General features: G+C 32.0%; 1 protein-coding gene across 1 annotated transcript in view; it reads right to left on the reverse strand.

Annotated features, from left to right (window-relative positions):
* The window catches only part of LOC147075682 (A-type potassium channel modulatory protein KCNIP1-like), a 198,948-nt gene extending 190,620 nt beyond the window's left edge, over window positions 1-8,328 (reverse strand). The window contains exons 1-2 of the mRNA XM_085942362.1: window positions 8,324-8,328; window positions 7,973-8,187 (exon numbers count right to left, since the gene is read on the reverse strand). Coding sequence (XP_085798488.1) covers window positions 7,973-8,187; window positions 8,324-8,328 — 220 coding nt within the window. The remainder of the gene's footprint in view (window positions 1-7,972; window positions 8,188-8,323) is intronic.
* Window positions 8,329-20,979: the final 12,651 nt, after the last annotated feature.

A 20,979-nucleotide genomic window follows, 5' to 3' on the forward strand; every position in this document is an offset into this window, starting at 1 on the left:
TAATTATGTACCATTGTTAAGAATATTCGATCGGTATGATTTCGATTATTGAAAATGTACTTACTCAATATTATATTATTGATCAAACCCAATTTATCCACCCTATCTAACTGTGTTACTTACACACATATAAACTCTTGTACATGATCTAAGCGTCACCAATATTACTTAATTACTATTTCATATTTATAATAATAATATGATTCTAATATCATTCAACTCGGACCATTCAACCGAGTTGTTTCACTGCGGATCGAACTCTCCTGAATTCTTTCACTTTTATTTTTACACCATGTAACTGTATATTGAGATATGATGAATAAACATATCCGAAGATTAACATACATCGAGTCTTATTATTGACATACATCTTCCACTGGACCACGTGAAGGATCAGGGCCCGTTGGTAAGGATTTCCGTTGCCGAAAACATAACATGTTTACCACCGATGCGTTTATGCGTACAATAGCTGTAATATACCATACGTAAATTTATCAAGTTATTGCATGGGTATCTACTGAAAAATTTGTCATAAAATTGCACCAGAGTTGAAGATCGAATTACATTTAAGAATGATAAGTCAATAACATATATTTTAATTGTTTTACATATTATCGAGCATCGTAGAAGACTCTTTATTAAGCGATTATTTAAAGAATACTTCATGTAATATATTATACTTTATTACTGATATCATTATAATATGTGTATCTATATATAATATAATATATAGATATAATACATTATATCAGTAACAGACTAACAGAGGCAACAAAGGATATGTAATAATATAATGTAATTATCGCAATATATCCATAAATATTGCGCCGTATCATTTATTCATTACCAATCTGTTCATGTGTTTAAAAGCTGTAATAATCCAAACGTAAATTTATCATATTATTGTATATACATCTATTGAAAAATTATCGTTATAGATCGGACTAGACTAGATTGCACTAGACTTAAAGGTTTTTCATGAGGTTTCAAAAAAAAATCTATGCCGTTGAATTATATTTTCAAAATGTTTATCACTTTTTAACTGGAAATTAAGCTGCGTATTTTTAAGAATCTTTCAAGAAAATCTTGGTACAAATCTGTTAAAATGAAAATGTATATTGCACGATGAATTATTAATGACTTAATTGCAGATGCCACAAGGCAAAACATGGATCATTAAAACTAGTCTTTATGGAAAATTATAAATATATAAGTATACGTTAATAAAAAAATGAAGCGCATGCATTTTAATTATATAAGATTAACGGACATATAATTATAATATATATATATATATATTAACATCACAGTAGAGCTTTTATTAATATTAGGAAAATTCAAAAAGTTCCCAGTAACTCTTCATAGATTGTATTTTTCTATATGAAGAATGGAATGAGTAAATCAGTTCGATGTTATATGTAATAATAAGTCTTTACCATCAATACGAAATTAGTTACATTTTACTTTTTATAGTTTCAAATAACTTTGAAGAGCTTTTTTTTTACTAAAATAACACTTAACAAAAAACTATTAAGTAAATGGTTTCTAAAGGTAATTTCAGACTAGAATCTACATAAGTACTATGTAGTTTTAACTGAATAAAATATGGTTATCATTATAATACAGATATGTACGTGAGATAAAAGCAAACTGACATTTATAATGGTACAGTATTTCCATAAAACAAATTCTTAACTTACTAAATGAATATACCGGAAAACGACTACGCTGTGTATTCTATCAAGAAAAGAAGGGATATCTCAACATTTATCGGCACGAGTCGTCTAACACGTACCACTGGTATCAACTCCTGGAATTCGTGATATCTTGAGGAAGTTGTTCGTATTGAAAACGGCAGCGGTAGTCAAGAAGACGTGTCACAAACATTTGGTGGAAGAACGATGTCTTTTATTGCAGAATCTAGTTTTAGTTCAAATAGTTTATAGGTAACGCAAGACGAATCCGGAAATTTGTACGTAAACAGTTCACCACAGGACACTTATTCGTGCGCCGCAGTACGTGAAATATAAGTTCGTGTAACATTTAATCAAATGACGAGTTCTTCATTGAACATTTCACCGTGGAGTATATACAACATGTGGCGAATTTTATGAGATGTTTTTACTAGGTTAGGTTAGGGTTAATTTAATTGGAACAGTACTATTTGCAAACCATCGCCGCATTTTGTAAGATACGTACAAATGTATTCCACGGTGAAATGTTCAACGAAGAACTCGTCATTTGATAAAATGTTATACGAACTCATGTTTCACGTACTGCGGCGCATGAATAAGTGTCCCACGATGAATTGCATACGTACAACATGTAACCAACGCAAGAAACATAATAGTATATGTTAAAAATATAATAATTTGTTTTAAATTTTTCCAAGGTTAATAATTATACTACAGCCGGGAATAAACACCGGCTGCCTCCAATATGATTTTATACTATTTTCTCTCATTTGTATTGAAACGTCAGATGACTCCGTTTATCCACCAAAGTCGTGGTCTCTTCGCACGTATTTGTTCTTTCTGATTAGGAGTTTCAAAGACGATACATTGGTAATTTTTTCTACGTCATATATAGTACTGTTCATGATGATACACGCGTTACTATATACTTTGATTTTTATTGAATATTCTGTGATAATAGTTTCTAACAATCAGTGAAATATTAGAATTTAAAACGTCGGTCTCACGGGGCTTGTAAAACCGTATAGGTATATGTTTTGATTTCAATTGTTTCATGTTCTCGATACATTTTGTGGCTGTATAGACACATCCTCAAAATTTATTGGACTGACTGAGTGACAAATGTTGAAATTTTCACTTAAATGGAAAAGGACTGGAAAGTTCTGTGTAGTATCAAAATCAGACAACTACATTAGGACAAAAGAATAGCATTATTCAACTTGCTATCTAAGGAATGATCAACATCACGGATAAGTAAAGAATGACCATCATTCTTGGCTTATCCGTGATTGGTCCGAGTGAAGCTCCAATGAACTGTTCCGGGTAGCAAATGATAAGGCTAAGATCGCCCCGATTGTGGTCAGCCTCCGCTAGGGGATGATACATTAAGAAGATACTTACTATTGGCAATGACTACTTTTAGTTTGACTTGACCATTGTTACCTATATTTGTAGCGTATAAAAAAGTTTAAAAAAAATATTAAAGTTCAGATAATCGATTTATAAGTCAGCATTGGTTTTTCTTTTTCATTTTTCTTTAAAATGTTTTTCAAGTTTTGTAAAATATTTTTTTAGTTGTTCGATACAGAAAATGGGACATAAAATGTCTTAAAACTAAGAAGTAGTATTATTTGTAAACTTTAATCTCACATATAATCGATAGACATCAAATACGATGGACAAAATATAATAAAAATAAACATTTATTTTACTAGTTATATAATTTGATAACTTGTCATAGCAAAGAGTATGTACATAAATATAGAATATTTTTTGTAATTATTACTTTCATTCTGGACTAAAATATTTGCAGTGTATCGTATTATATTTAATTATCAAATTATTTTCCTGAAAAATGTTAATGCTCTCTGGTTGGGGGAACAGTATGCCACTAGACACGCGCGATTGTCGCTTTGAAGATACGAACCTCATTCAAAAGTTTGAGAAGGAAAAACGCGAAAGAATTGCTCGGATGTCGAGAAAAGTGCATTGGGAAATAGAAAAACCTAATAATTTAATACTTAGTACATTCAAAGTGGTTTTGTCACGGTGTACACTTTAGTATCACTAAAGTATGGTTTCGAAAAGTGGGCTTTGGGATTGCTGGCCCTATTGATAGTAGGGAATATTGAGAAACATGTGAGCGATATGAAATATAAAGCTTTACATAGATAAATTCGTCGAATAATACCAGTCTCATTATACCCTTTCGTTAAATATTATTTTCCATTTTGAAAATATATTCATAGCATATTGCAGCACTATTTAAATTGACATTCAAGGGATAAATTTCTAAAGTTTCTTATTTCTTTACTATATCGTTTGGGGATGGTTGAAACTAGGGTTCTGTGCCCCTAGGTTTACTTGTACTGGCCCAACTTTGTTGGTAGTGAGACTTCACCATTAACACAATCGCTGCGGACCTTTTAATTACTTTTTAATGACCGTATTTAAATATCATGTTAATTGGATCAATTGGCCGCTTAACGGGGACATGGCAGCCGTGTCATCCGCGTCGAATGAGTTAAGATAACCAGCTGTTACAATGTTACAGAATGGGAACAACAATGGTGAATACGATATGTACGTATTACTATTATTATATTGTAATAATATGTAGATGGTAAACCACGACACTTAATTACAAGTAGTCTAATAGCGCCTGTACAAGTGCACAGATTTACTGGCACCAATAGTATGTAAATTAAACTATCGCGATAATAACTATTTACACGTAAAAGTGCTGACTGTTTCGCCAATTTTATTCTTCAAGCGTAGGCGAGACGCGTTATTGCTATTGTATAGTGATATTTGACTGGTTGTGAAAAATTGTAAACGTCAAAATGCGATGCGCGGTATAATCGTATTTATTCCGGCAGGTTCGACATTATTATTTTACTGCGCGGGCGCAGACATCGGACATATTATAACTGTTGCGTGTAAATTCAGAAGCTTCTGAATTTTTTTGGTCTACGCATGTAATCTTGCAACTTGTACGATAATACGTGTTTACTAGTGCATTTTCTTGTTATAGTTGCGATGCACGTGTACATGGGATATTAATCATCTGAAAAAATCTGTATAGGCTTGCATAAAATAATTGAAAGCAACAATAAATTTTAAAAATACATTTATTTCGAATAAGTGCTGTGCTAAACGTAAAAGAACAATACTTCAATAATATTAATTTATTTTTGTTGTAAATTGTAACAATTATTATTTATTTATTTATTTATTTATTATTCTTCTTCTTATTTTTATTGTGTGGTTGCGCTTTTCATAGTGGATTGTAATTTTGTGGTTATGATGGTGGATGTTCAGATACTAGAAGGGGAGGTTACGTTAGGATGCCAAGCATTGACCTTTTATGGTGTTGATAATGTTGCTTTGTGGTCTGGATGCACCAGCAATTGCACGGTATTGTTCATTGGGTTACCCGGTGCATGGCACTTGACGGTACACTTTTGATGAATGATAAGAGCCTGTATCACGGTTTGCCAGGTATTCAGAAGTATCGCTTGGACGACGGCCACACTATATCAAGATGACCTGGGCGTGGTCCACGAATAACTTCTGACTCAGTCTGCATAATACAATAAAATTAATCATTAAATGACGGCTTAGCTTTAACAAGCCTAGGCGTGTCCACTGTCTTGAGGTAACTTGAGCTAACTGCATGTTATACAATCATGGTCGACTGGTGACCCGTAACTGTTGGTGATCTGGTCTTGCGACAATAACAATGAATGGTGGGAAATATAGGGATGACCGCGACCGTAATTGGCTCAACCACGATGTGATCACTACAAATTACACTGCATTGATAAATAACCGACAAGAAAACTGTATTAAAAAGTATACGCATCAGATGGCTATTTTGATTGTGAAAGAAAATTTGATCTTAAGAAACCATACAATGAATTTATTTTGAGAATTAATTATATCTTTATTATATAGGAAACGTAAGCAGTAATTTCGTATGTTTGAGGTTTAGATCAAAAGAAACCTGATAACACAATGATATTATATTACACTGATAATCTACTGGCAAGTTTCCTTATTAAATTCTACGTGAATATATTCTAACCTCGTTATAATAAAACATAGGTATATGTTATTATAGTAATGTAATTTGATTAATAGATTACAATTTCTGTAACATGTAAGTTTTGTACGTAGTTTACTTTCAACAAAATAATTTTGTTTGTTGTTCTGTCCTGTGAAATAAATTATTTAAAAAAATAGTCCGAACTTTTTTTAGGAAACTTTAAGCTATGTAAAATTAGCCCGTATGTACTTTGACACGGAAATACGTGTGTAATATTTCATAAATGACATATTGAAAGTGGTATACTCTCGCGTATTTTCGAATAGTTATTAATAATGTTTTTATTCAGTAAAATGTTTTAAAAAAATGTCTATGTTATATCCACGGTCCCTACGTAAACTCGGACATCTACCAAAAACGCGTTTTTTACTTTTTTGGCCAAAACGTTTAAAATAACTTCCCCCTTGATATAAAATTAAGAGAAAAAAAATCTCGCTTAATTTCGGAAAAAAATGTACGTAAAAACGGACAAATACTGTAATTTTATTAAATGAACCGCGTAAACACGGATATGTTAATATATCCGAATTTACATCGGACACCAGACAATCGCTTCCGGTCACATAAACAGATAAATGCCAGTTGTCTTTATGTACGTCGTGCAGATGGCCAGTTGTCTTTATATACTCCGTGCAGGTGGCCTAAGCAAAGTACGTTAGAAACGCACGTATATTATGTTGACTGTTTTCGTTCGTTCAGAATAAAAAAATCACTCGCTAATTAAAAAATGAGGATAAAGCAGATAAACAAACATCTACATTATTATTGATAAAAGAAGATTTTTAAAATAAAAAATGTTAGTTAATAGGAAGGTAATATTATTCTAAATAGTTATGAGGATTTCAATAGTAATAAGTAAAGTTGCTAATAATTGATATGAATTCTTTCCCACGTAAAGTGAGACATGTTGTAGTTGTCTCATTAACGGATGTTCTACCAAAAGTATATAATTTAGAAAAAATGTAATAATGAGTAAATAAACTGTGTATAGTATTTCTAATACTCCTTGAATTTCAGGTGCCTAGTAATAAAAACATAGAAGTTCAGTAGAAAACAAACTATTTTTACTTCAAATAGCTCTCCTGTAAAATTACGTTTTTGTAGATGTCCGAGTTTACGTAGGGACCGTCGATATGTTACTTTGTCAAATTATGTTATTGCAATATTATTACAAATTATGGATTTTAAGAAAATCCAAATCCGATTTGCATTATATTGGATATTAATATCATTTAATTTTTGGTACCTACTATACTAAAGTTATACTATGAATATGGTATTTTTTCCGTAATCTTTAGATATTACTATAACCGCTAAATACAATTAAGATGGTTAAGACACTTGTGTTACGCTAAATGCAGATTTTGACGATTCAATTTTTGTCGATCAACCAAAATCGAATCAATTTTATTGACGTAGGTATTGTGTCGAATATTAAACCAATAAAAATAAATTAATGTTAAGTTCAGTTGCTTGTCAGGGTATATAATTGTTATTATAGAAGAAATGTCGTTATGAAAAGCGCGAAAGACGTCGTGTTTGGGTTAGGAATTGGATTTTCAGAATAAATAAAAAAGGAACTTCAGTCCTTGTCCTTCTTAGAGAAATGGAGAATGTAGATAGTTAAAAAATAGTTTAAGAATATCTAAAAAAATGGAAAAACTTATTTCTAAAATTAGAATTATATGCATAACTTTCTGTAGAAGTCTCATTTATAATGATATACATTAATATTTATTTGGTATTATATAAAAAAAAAACTATCTCTGATTACTTTAAATCCTTATTATTAAATTTTATATAAGTGATCATTTTATAAATACACTGTGTTTCCCGCTACAGTGATTTGACTCGACTCAGGACAATCGTTCACTCAAATTTGAAGTCATGTTTCAACTCGTTGGTCAGTTTTGATGGTTCACAATATATTGAACGATAAATATGGATTAAGTGAACAAAAGTTGAATCAAGTTGTTAACGATTAACAAATTATCATTAGTTGATCAACAATAATTGAATAGTGAGAACACAGAACACGTAGAATTACCTCGATGTTAGTAATTTCTAATAAATTGATATTTTTTCCTCCATTATGTCGTTATATTTGAAAAAAGTAACTAACCATAGAGAGTGGCTGCACAATAAGATTGTAGATTAAAAATAGACTCACCCAATGCAAACTTGACGCCTGTCCATGCTGTCCGGAAGTAGTTGAAGAACCGGCGATAAAGGGGGCGCGGGCGGCGGCGGCGCGCTCCTGGGCGCTCCGCGTCGCCGCCGCTGCCCCCTTCCTCGCCGCTGCCCCCGCCTACGCTGGCCCCTTCTTCCGCCGCCGTCGTTATGGCGGCTTGAGCGTCGCCGGCTTCGGAGACGTCGCTCCGCTGCCTGGACGTGCTCGCGCCGCCCGCCGCGGCCCCTCTCACCGCCTGCGGGGGACCCTTCGAGCACCCTGCACCGTTGATGATTGCTTAGGCTCTTCGGATGGTGAACTGAAAACGAGCCCGTCGTGCGGCACCTTTACCACATGTGAGACCGGTCCAACATTTGATGATTTATGTTCCTCAACTTTCTACTTTTGTTTTTACAAAAAAAAAAAAAAAAACACTAACACACCATTTATATATATTTTTTTCACTACTTTTTATATATATTTTTTCACTATGGTTTCATCATGCCATTGATTTATAAAATATTAATTTGTAGTCCTGGTTTATAAATTTTTATTTTAAACTAATCAAAACTGTGATTAGTAATAGTTTGCAATGGACAGTGGGAATTGTTTGATTATTATTAGATACCTATAATATTATTTCTTAAATTTGTTTGGTAGGAAATGGTTTATTTATTTTTTTAATTATTTACATAAAAATCTGCATTATTTTTTATTTTATTCATACATATGTAATGAAAAAAGCAGATTAAAAAATTCGGTTTATCGTATTAGTGTACCTACGTATATTTTTCCATTTAAAAAAAAATCAAACAATCTCACTTATTAAAAAAAACACTTCTTGAAATGATTTATATTCTTTTAGTATAATCAATGTTTTCTTCCTGTAAATTGATTAATAATTAATTATATTAATCACGATTTAAAAAAAATGTCTCATTTAAAGTAAAAATTAAAATAAAATAGATTCTCTCAAAATAGCAAAGAGATATAGAAAAACGCTGTATGTTTGTTATGATGAGAGACTTGTCCGGCAGTATATTTTGGCCAAACAGGAAGAAGTTTTATTACGAGGTATAAAAAGAACGTCAAGCAGTCATAGAAAATAGGTAAAACAGTTTCCTTTTCCATCAGTCATTTCCTATTAAATAGCCATAATGTAGATCCAACTCACGGTATATAATACTAGTAAATTTTTCTATATGCCAAAGGTCATTGACTTAACCTTATGGAGCAAGTTGAGATACCTAAACAAATAAATGGAAAATACGTGCGGAGATATCCTTATTAACGCTTTCGCTGCTGAATAGATAATGAGATTTTAATTGACCCCTTTAAAATGCACGTTAATTACATCGATCGGCCGCCTGGTCATTACGCACCGTGTGCGTCTTCCGCGTCCAAAGTATTAATATATACATATATATTAATATATACTAATAAAATCATATAGGCTTCCACAGAGTTTCAGTTTTTACGAGAAATGGATCTTAGCTACTTCCTCAACCTATTAGGTCAAAAGACGAGAACTATGCCATTGTTACGAAAGAAGCATATATAAATATATTATTATGTACGTTCTAGCTCTATTACGTGCGTCTGAAATTGGAAGAAGGCTGTTTTCTATCTCGAGCATCAGTGGTGATGGGTTTATAGCCCGAAACCGTTGCCAATATAAATAACTCAGATATCGTAGAATGAATAAAATAAATTTTGTTTCAAAATCATTACAATGAAGTAAACGTTAACGTTATGTTGCGTAAACGATAATTGCATTATTTACAAAAAATACAAGATAAAAAGAACTTTTTATATACCATGTTTTTAATTCTGTTGAATCATAGACAAATAAGGCGTCAACAAATCATTTTTTTACTATTTTGTAACAAACAAATATAGAACACTGAAATGTCATTTTGAATTCCATAGTAACGAACGTATATATTAATAATTTAGTTGCTAGGACCACCCCCTTAGCAACCAATAATAGTGGCTTGGATTACGGACTTCTTCCGAAATAACTTTTCATACAAAACAGAATTAACTGAAAATGAATTCAATTCTACTTAAAGATGGCTAAAAGTATTAAAAGAATACATTGGCATCGTATTCTGATATATTCTATAAGTTTCAAATGTCTAGCTAGTCGGGAAGTTAGTTGAAAATCGATTCCAAGATTTGTACTGGATAACAAACCACCGGACAAACAAGAATATGAGCTAAGAAAAACATGGTAAAAAACGTATTATTTTGTTATTAACACGGGTGTGTTAACGGCCCACGTGCTCGTCGTAGGTCAAAATTGAGTTTTTATTGTATTTTCAAACCATGATCCTGGACACTCCTTAAACGTTGTAGATAATCTATTTATATAATTTTGAAGCCTCATTATCCTTTATAGTTATTTTAAACATTTGATGACTGCATAAAGTATTTTTGTTACGTATAATAGTATTCTTTTAAACCTCTCGCTCTAATGTTTTACAATATAGTCATATTTCGGTACATAACTGTGCAGTGGTGTTAAGATTTTTTACGTTTATTAATTTTTAAACGCATTTATAAAACTATTAGTATAATTTATTACGAGATAATTTTTGTAAAATATTCACGATAAAAAATTATATTGATAATCTCTGTGATCCCAAATTTTACAAGAATTAGGCATTTTATTATTCAAAAAATCGGCAAGATTAACACATTTGAAGATAATTTTAAAGATACTTATTATAAACTATGTCTTTGACATTCAAATGTGATAAACATCTTATGAATAATGATTGCTTTATAATAATTATTGACCTAAGAATAAGGTAGTGTTTTTTTGAAATACCCCATTTCTTTTGTCATTCCCCAGTAGTTAAGCTACAACATACGGCCGTAGCCATAAATTGACAAACTATAATTGAAGTAGGGAGTAAAATAATATTAACGCGCGTGTTTGAACATGTTGAACCACTGCACAGTTATGTACCGAAATATGACTATATTCTAAAACATTAGAGCGAAAGGTTTAAAAGAATATTATTTTATGTAACAAAAATACTCAAATGTTTAAAATAACTATAAAGAATAATAAGGCTTCAAAATTATATAAATAGATTATCTACAACGTTTAAGGAGTGTCCAGGATAATGGTTTGAAAATACAATAAAAACTCAATTTTGACCTTCGACGAGCATGTCCCCCCTTAAGTTAAAAGTTATTATGGTACAAATAAGTTACTTCTAGAGTTTTCTACAATTTTTTAATATGGGGGTAAACTAATATAATTATTATTTTATTTTGTTTTTATGTAACAAATTGCCGTTTTGTTGCTTAGCAATCCCGATCATATCAGGCATAAAAAACGCGACAAAAAACAATTTTAACTACAACTAACCAACTAAACTAATTTCATAAATAACTTTAATCGAAATTATTAAATAAGTTGTAAAAAGTTTATTTTCAAACTATTAAATTTTTTTTTATTAGCAATGCTTTTCGTTTAAGAATATTTTCTCAATTAAGTAAAACCCCCACGGGTAAAAGAGCGGTTATTATTTTCTCTTCGGCTAATTACGGTCAAGGCTTATTATTCCTGTCTGATAATATTAACCTAACAGACACCATGGAATTGAGAAGCTAGATTTCTTGTTTAATAAGTCGAGTCAACCTTTTCTAGGGACATGTCACAATTAAGTTCACAACCTTTCTTATCGGGGTGTGTTTATGACAATGTTATTGTTTTATAATATATTACGCATGCCATGAGATTTAGTCAAATGCTACTAATATTCTTTCATTTATAATAATCATAACCATTTTCGAACATACATAATTTTGAAAAACACTTCTGAGAAAATATATTATAACCAATAGAAAAAATCTTTTTGAAAAAAGAGTGATACCAGACAGGGTGTAAGCCCAGAAGATGCAGGTTCGATTCCTGCCGGGTGTCTTACTTTTTTCAAATATATTTTTTCTATTGGTTATAATATATTTTCTTAGAAGTGTTTTTCAAAATTATGTATATTCAATAATTAGAATGGTACATTCTTAAATCTTGTGAATTATTTGTTGAATAAAAGAAATAGTTAATTCATAACCATTTTCATTAAACATTACATATTATTTTAATAATAAGTAAAATAACATTCAATAAACTTGTATTTTCTTCGATAGTTATTAATGACAATATGAAGAAAAGCAATTTGTCTTTAATCATCATACTAAAAGAAAAGTGTCAAGATTATTCATTACGGAATATTGAATTAACTAGATACCAAGTAATGGGTACTTTATGTTTTCAGCTGTTATTTGGTGGTACTGGAAATTATATTATAAATATTAAAGCGTTCTGCCCGCCGCGATAAGCGCCGACGCCTGGATGACCTCATTCGGGATGCGGAATCTGCTGCCTGCAAGAATAATCCAAGTGCTCTCTTCCGCATCACCAGAGCAATTTGCGGTAAGAAACGTCCAGTGGTCACTGCATTACGCAACTCTGACGGAGTGACAGTCACTGAACCTGCAAAGGTCCAGGAGCTATGGCGCCAACATTTCAGTGATGTCCTGAATCGCCCACCTCCATTGCATCCCTTCAATATTCCGTCGGAGATCACCGCCCTCGGAATCACTACTGCATCGGGATTTTGCGAAGATCCTCCGACAACTGCTGAAGTTAAAGAGGCTGTCAAAGGACTGAAGCGCAGGAAAGCTCCTGGAGATGATGGCATCCATGCAGAATTTCTGCTCTACGGACTGAGCGCTGTATTGCCGTCCTTGTGTGACCTTCTGCACGAGGTGTGGGAAAAAGAGCAGTGCCCCGAAGCTTGGAGGGATGGTACCGTTGATACTCTGCACAAAAAGGGTAACCCACAAGATTGTAATAATTACAGAGGAATCACTCTCCTCAGCGTTCCCGGGAAGGTGTTAGCGCAGATTCTCCTATACAGGATTAGAAGTCCCATGCTGGACGTTTTGCGTGCGCAGCAGAGTGGATTTGTCCCGGGGAAGTCCTGCTCAGAGCATATTTCAACTCTCCGATGCCTCCTGCAACAGTACCAAGAGATGAATATACCTGTCGCCTGCTGCTTCGTGGACTATGAAAAGGCATTTGACAGTCCTCATCGTGAATCTCTGTGGCAAATTCTGCTAGGCTATGGTGTCCCACGGAAACTGGTCGCCGTGATAAGTGCTCTCTACACCAATACAGAGTGTCGCGTAAGAGCAGCCGGAAAATCCTCTGACCTCTTTGAAATCACGTCAGGAGTCAAGCAAGGATGTGTACTTGCGCCCTTTCTTTTTATCATCATGATGGATTTCATAATGCGTAAGACGGTTTGCCCCGACAGTGGGATACGCCTCCATCATGATGACACAAGCGATCTATGCGAAGAAAGACTGTGCGACTTGGAGTATGCAGACGACGCAGTCGTGTTTGACTCGACGATCGAAAGGTTGGAGGTGACCGTGAACAGGCTAGCCGCGAACTCGATGCGTGTAGGTCTTCATCTGAATGCCGCTAAGACCAAATCCATGTGCAGTGCTGCTCGCATCGACGCCAACACTCCTCTGCGGGTTTCTGGTCTGCCCGTCGAGCTGGTGTCCAGATTCAAGTACTTGGATGCCACGGTTGCCGATGATGGTGGTATTTCTAGTGAGCTTGGAATCCGAATGGGTGTGGCGGGCTCTGCGTTCAACCAACTTGGAGTCGCATGGAGGTCAAGGCTGTATTCTGTGAGGACCAAATGTCGTTTGTTTAACGCGTGCGTGCTACATGTGCTTCTGTATGGCTGTGAGACATGGCATCTTACTAAGCTTCAAGAGTCTCGGCTTTTGAGCTTTGAGAATCGATGTCTCCGCAGAATCTTAATCGCGTTACAAACATCCGAGTTCGTGAGCAGACACAACAGCCTTCGGTGATTGAAGTTATCACGAAGAGACGATTCACGTGGCTGGGACATGTATTCCGGATGCCGCCACAGAGTGCGGAACTTCGTACCCTTGTGGCACAGCCTCAAGGGTTCCGTCGCCGTGGCCGGCCCTCTATCACCCTGCAGCAATGCTACAAAAGCAACCTACGTGCTGCAGGTCTGACATGGCGGGAGGCACAGGAGTTGGCGATGGACCGAGGGAAGTGGCGCCAACTTGTGCTTGCCCTATGCCCCAATGTTGGGACGTGCAGGGTGAAAGAAGAAGAAAAATTATTAAAAATCAAATATTAAATAAAATACCCCTTTGATAAATAATGTTAACCGCAATATAATTAATATTAAATCCTAATAGCTTCCCATTTTTCAAGATTTTCCATTAAATTTTATCAAATATCCCTTTCTTATAATATAGATTGTTTTTGATCCCTGCCACATACTAGTGATAATAATACATAATAACATTACATAAATTCACATGTAAATTTTCGTATTCGAATATGATAAAAGTCACTGTGTGATCTAAACACATATTGCCTTAAAACCATATTATTTAAATATTATAATTTATGATTACCAAGACAGTAAAAAATACAGTTTATAAATTACCTAAATTAATATTATTTATCCATCAGTTATAAAAGGTAATAATTTTTAATAATAAGTTATTAACCGCCAAAAGAATACCAATGTATGAAAATAATATAGATAGATAAATTATAATTTAAAATATCTCTGAATCTTTTCTTAGAATTAAAATAATTGTTTTAAATATAATTGAAAAAGAAAATTTAGATTGATTGGTAAATTCCACCTGTTAAACATTAAATTAATCACACGATATTGAAAAAAGTGACAAACGAATTGATAGAAAGTTTTTGACATACGAAACCACTTAATGTTTAATATACTTACCTACTAATTACATAGTCATTTTAGAGATATCAAATCGAATTAAAAATATATTGATTAGCTATTGATAGTAGTAAACTTTATTAAAATACGTTATATAATTAGGAAAATATTATTTTTTATGAAGGTTTGTAAGTGTTTATGATAACTTTTAATTGGATTTAAAAACCTCTGTGGATCTTGGCCGCCTCACGGAGAGGTTTCATAACATTTTTTATGAAATATGTCACTTGTTCAACCTATAAGCTCGATGCTCTGGATACGTTGCAAACCACAAACCGAGCAACAATAATTGTCTTAAAAAGCAAATACGTTTAATGATTATTAAATGAGTAATATGACTAAAACTGTGACGAAACAATTTTAATAACATCCAACTTAAAAATTTAACGAAATATAACTCTGTTCATTTTTTTTTGTGTATACTAAGTAAATATTTATTATTATATTTACAATATTAATAAGAGATAAAACAAAGCACGAGTTTCAGTGTGAAATATATAATAGTACTTGTCAGATCGTCTCAGAGATAATTCATTGAGAACGGAGTAAGATTCTTATTTATTTTATTGGCTGGCTTATAAATTTGGCGCAACTTCAAGACGAATGAGAGGATCAGAAGTACGCTTGGCTGTCTGAGAATTTGTTCATTAATAATCGATAGAAGATCTCATCGCAAGAAGACAATGGTTTTAGCGGTTTCAGCAGCTTTAAATTTCATCGTTTATCGGTTTATTTATGACAGAATTTATTACTATAAAAAATTATTATCATTCTATTAAGAGCATACATAAGTGAAAAGGCAAATAATTTTAAACAGTAGGTGGGGTGAAATTTTTCACTTGTCGCCAATCGGAGACCGGCAGTCGAGCTGTGAGCACGTCAATTTATTTTGTGATGGCGTCAGAGGAATATATTCTTAAATCGTGTAAAGATGACTAAAAAACGTTACGCATGTACTTGAAAAAGAAAACGTGTCAATGAATATATTATTATTATTACTAATATGACAATAAACATAACATTAAATGGACGCATGTTGAATTTTTACGAAAAATTATATTTCGTTCGGCACGCGTCATTTGCACTATCCGCGCATCGCCTACTCATTATCTTTTTAGACCATGCCTCAGCTAAAGTATAGCTTTAAGACGTTTTGTATAAGAATGTAGTCATCAATTAATGACATCATAAGATTTTCGACCCGCTCAAAAAATATGAATTACGTCGTATTTTTGATTGCCCATCTCTTTTATTAATTAAATAAATTCGTTAAAAATAATGTTCGATACTAAGAATATCATATGGACGTCCACAAAGTGGAGGTTGTATTAACAGATTTTTACGACTTTAGCCTTAACTCTGGTATAGGCAGACATTAAAAAACATGAACTTTGGCAGTGCCGATATACGAATCCGGGACCCACGGTATTATAAGCTCAATGCCATCGTGGGCGTCATAATAAATATGATATAAAACATTTATGTTTATAACCTGCTATCACCTTATCAAAAATGTTTAGATTATAAGTTTTAACGTCATATATGGACAACCACTAGGATATTGAGTAATATTTTATTGTTTAAATATTTATGTAGGTATCTATTACTTTTTTCAAACCTCTTAACATAATATCTTGCGAATTTCATAGTAAAATGCCAGATGTGATTCATTGTAATAAAGGTTTTTCATTTGCAATATAATGATTTAATTAAAATAATTTTTATATACAATGTTTTTGAATTTTCTGTTGAATTATTATGCTCAATATGCTTAAACTTATACTTGATATGAAGTAAATAAAACACAAACAAATACAGAATACTGAAATGTCATTTTGATTTCCATAGTATCACACGTATATTTTAATAATTTAGTTGCTAGAACCACCCCCTTAGCAACCAACAATAGTCTTTTACTTTTTACGGATTTTTCTGAAATAACTTTCCATACAAAACAGAATTAACTGAAAATGAATTCAATTCTGCTTAAAGATGGCTAAAAGTGTTAAAAGAATGCATTGGCATCGTGTTCTGATGTATGCTAAAAGTTTCAAATGACTAGATAGTCGGAAAGTTAGTCAAAAATCGATTGCAAGATTTGTACTGGACAAACAACCACCGGATAAACAAGAATACGAGCTAATAAAAACGTTGTAAAATACATGTTTTATAACAATTAATGATATGGTGAGTACAAATGCTTAGCATTTTATTTAGATTTTATTTTCTTTATTGGATTATCATTTTACTATACTGAGAGTTTTGAAATCTCAATTGCCATAAAAATAATAACGTTACTGTTTTTCATATTTTCGAACAGTGTCAAAACTATACAGTCCCTGAGGGCAATAAAATGAAAGGCAATTGATGCCTTCAAAGTGTGGTATTGGTGCTAAATACTTTTTATTTCGTAGACAGAGTATAGAAAAAAACCAATCAATCATCCAGAAACTACATAATATAAAAAAATGGTTCTTCATAATATTTTAGAAATGAATAACCTGAGAGAAACAGCGGAATATTGGAAACTATTAACCAAGGATCTTCAGATATGAGGAAATGACCGAAAATAAGATCAATCAGATGCCTCAGATGGACGATTGTGCAAAACCACCGAATTTCAATTTCATATTGAAATTTACATCGTTAGTTATTTAAGATTTAAATAATATGATAAATTCGTATATTGTAAGAACAGAAAACTCCAACTGGATAATACTCGTAGTTTAATTAAAAATATACTCCATTGTAAAATCCTTAGAGAATTTATTTTAAGTTCACAATTTATATTTCTTTTATTGTGTTAACTGTCAATTCATGATGGGAAATGCATTGTATTATTTATTTAATTTAATAAAACACATTTTTTTAAGTAATTTTTTCACTTTCAATAAAGAAATATGGACCGGTTTTGTCCGCCTCAGAGGGAAATTTTCTGAAAAAAAGTGGGAAAAGTACTAAAAAATAAATCAATAATTCACAATTTATAAATAATCTGAATTATTTAATTAGGTACCTAATTATATTATTAATATTTATTTTAGTAATGTAGGATTATGTTGGTTTTCCTTCTGAGTAATAAAATTATACTATTATTTTGTATTGTAGTAAGTTGGTATATTTTATACAAAAAGTTGTATTTTATGTGAAGCCGATTTACAGCTGAATTTATGTTTTTCTTCATTTCAGATATTTTACGACTAAATGCACAAAATATACAATTTAGACTGCTAATAAAAATAATATATCATTTCGATAGTCGTAAAATATATCACAACAATATTAATAACAACAGGGTTTATTTTAAATTTGTACGTTTATCTACGATTCATCGAACTTTAAAAAAATGTTAATGCCCTTTGCATAAAAGCTGTACCACACGTTGAATTTTATAGCTGACACTTTAGAAGCTTAATTATTTCAAATTCAACTTTTTATTTTTATGTCGTTCTATCAACTTGGAAATAATAAATACTACAAGAAGCTGAAGAAAACTTTTGCTTAGTACAAGCGACGTTTACAAAACTTTCCGCGAACTTTAGCTGTGTTCTCTTTCCTAAAGCATATACTCTCATTAAATATATTGGAAAATTGTTGTTTTTAAAAGTTTGGCTTGTCACTAGTTTATCGAACGAAACAAGAACAAATTGTCTTTCAATTAAATACACTTCTCTTGATGTAACTTTTCTTTAACTATTAGTTTAATACACATACACTTTTAAAACTGTTTTAACCGTTACACATTCATCAATAAAACTCTCCTCATTCTGCAAATCGTAAAAACAAACTAAAAATAATAAAACCGAGGCCACACTTATTTTATTCACTAGAGTAAAATAAACCATGTGATAACAGTCCAATCGATATTCAGTAAAGAAAGTCTATAGTCTACTGTGATGCAGTTGTGTCCGGATTAGCAAATGTGCATTAGGAATTCATCTCCTGACCTGCCCGTCTTGAATAAATGTGGCCAGCAAGCGGGTTCTATACTCGGACTGCATATAAATATTTCCACTTCGATATGAAAGATTATTTAGTATTCGTCAATGGCATGTTTTGACTCTATTGTTAAAACAACAAACACTTCGAACAACAGAATATTTCGCCACTGAAAATATACCTGGCATATACTACATCTATTTAAAGCACAATGTAATATAACCGCAGTTTATTAATGATTAGTATTTACGATTAATACCTACACAATGCTTTCCAGTAGGTAGAGTATTTATTTTGTTTTTCTCGTCTTTACTTAGAATAAAGACCGTAGATTATTTCATAATTCGAACAGAATATAAATTTAATACTGTAAACATATCTGTAAACATAATTTATTTTCTGACAAATTAAGTATGTTTTTCTAGATTGAGTAAATAACACATCAGTTGATTCTGAATTTTATTTGTATAATGCTGAGATTTTCCTTTTATTTTGATTTACATCATTCGTATATTTAGTATACGTCATAGAGATGCTTATAGACCTTTCGTAAGTAGATCGTTAAATCGCTCTCTTGATGTTAATGTGATCTGTTATCTTTATGCGATTTTAAATGGAGATGTGATTATGTGAAGTAGAGATTTGGTCTTGAGTTTTGAGTTTATACTATGCTGGAACGGTGATTCGAGATTTCATCTTTCTGCGATCTGCTAATGTTGATTGTCTTTAGAAGTATCTGTAAAAAAAGAAAAAATATATTTTTAGACATGTGATTATATTTGTAAGTAAAATTATTGCAGAATAATAAAATTATGTACTAAAAACCGAATTATGAATTAAATGTTTCAGAAAGAATTTAAAATAAAAATATGTCTTAGGATAAAACACAGTTCTTTATTACCAGCGATAGCCGCGTGATAGCGTAACCGCTTGGTAAGTCGAGAGTCTCGGGTTCATTAAAATATAATTTTATAAATATATATAAAATTGTCATAAATGAAAAAATATAATATTAAGTTTAAAAAAAAACTCTTTTTTTGGACAAAGTTACATTATAAATTCTGTGGATTCGGGGTAAAAGCGCTTAAGTCAGTTTTTGGTTGCAGCTAAGATAATCGGTTTTGAAATAAATCACAGTATTAAAAATACTCTTGCTTAGAAGTTAATTGGTGTATCTTTTTTTTACATTATTTATGTATAATTAGGTTTTTGATATTGGGTTATATACAATATTGTAATTTTACTTAGAGTTAAAACTGATTTCCTCAATTTTATATATTTCCACAAATTATTTATTTTGCTTACAGTTACAAAATATATGATAAGAAATGAGCAAAATTATTTACCCATATTGGCATTAAATTTTAATTTCATAAAAACGCGACTAAAGAATTTTTATCCTGCAACCACAGAATTTACGTCAAACGAATAAGAGTAGTGGATATAATGCTCGTTTCTTCGTCCACCAGAGGCCTTATTTATTTAACTTGCTGTTTTTATTGTGTGTTGATTCAGAATATACAGTAAAAGAATTGAGACTAACTAACAACTTCTACTTTAAAACTGTCGGTTAAAAATATTTCTGACTTGTGCCTTGTAGTGAAAATGATAAATTTCAGTTATTTATGATAATAAATACACTGCTGTATAGATAAGTAATAGTAAAACAATGGTCCAAACTTTGTAAAAAGTATGAGAAGGCTTTGATATAGGAGCAGATGGAAATCGGCTTCTGGAATTAATATTGATGATGATGATAGTTTTATTCAGTCAATTAAATAAGCTTTTAGATCACTTCCTGTGTAAATGGAAACCTCGTAAGGTAAACACGATTATCTATTTATGTATAATAAAAAAGGGTCAGCAATGTTTGCGGGAAGGCTTTAATAGGATGTTATCTTAGGGAAGTGATTTGATGTTTTTAGCTATTAACCAATTTCAACCGAATTCAGGCTGGGTTAATTCAGCTTTAGATACCTACCCCATATTACGCAGTTATACAATCAATTTAATTGTTTTTGAACTTGCAAGCTTTTAGTATTTTTTTACCATGTTCAGTCCTAAGAAGATCACGAGAGCTTCCACAGGGTGAACTTTATATTAACAGATTCATGTTTTTACTATAAATGGATGTTAACCATTTGCTTAACCTAATAAGTCTACACTTAGGTTTCAAATACACATTGATAAACAATATGTGAATTTTGCCAGACCTTGGATTTGAATTTTGAACCTACG

Source organism: Rhyacophila brunnea, unplaced genomic scaffold, assembly GCF_057557595.1.
Source record: "Rhyacophila brunnea isolate RB1 unplaced genomic scaffold, BYU_Rbru_1.0 scaffold_14, whole genome shotgun sequence".
Classification (NCBI taxonomy): domain Eukaryota; kingdom Metazoa; phylum Arthropoda; class Insecta; order Trichoptera; family Rhyacophilidae; genus Rhyacophila; species Rhyacophila brunnea.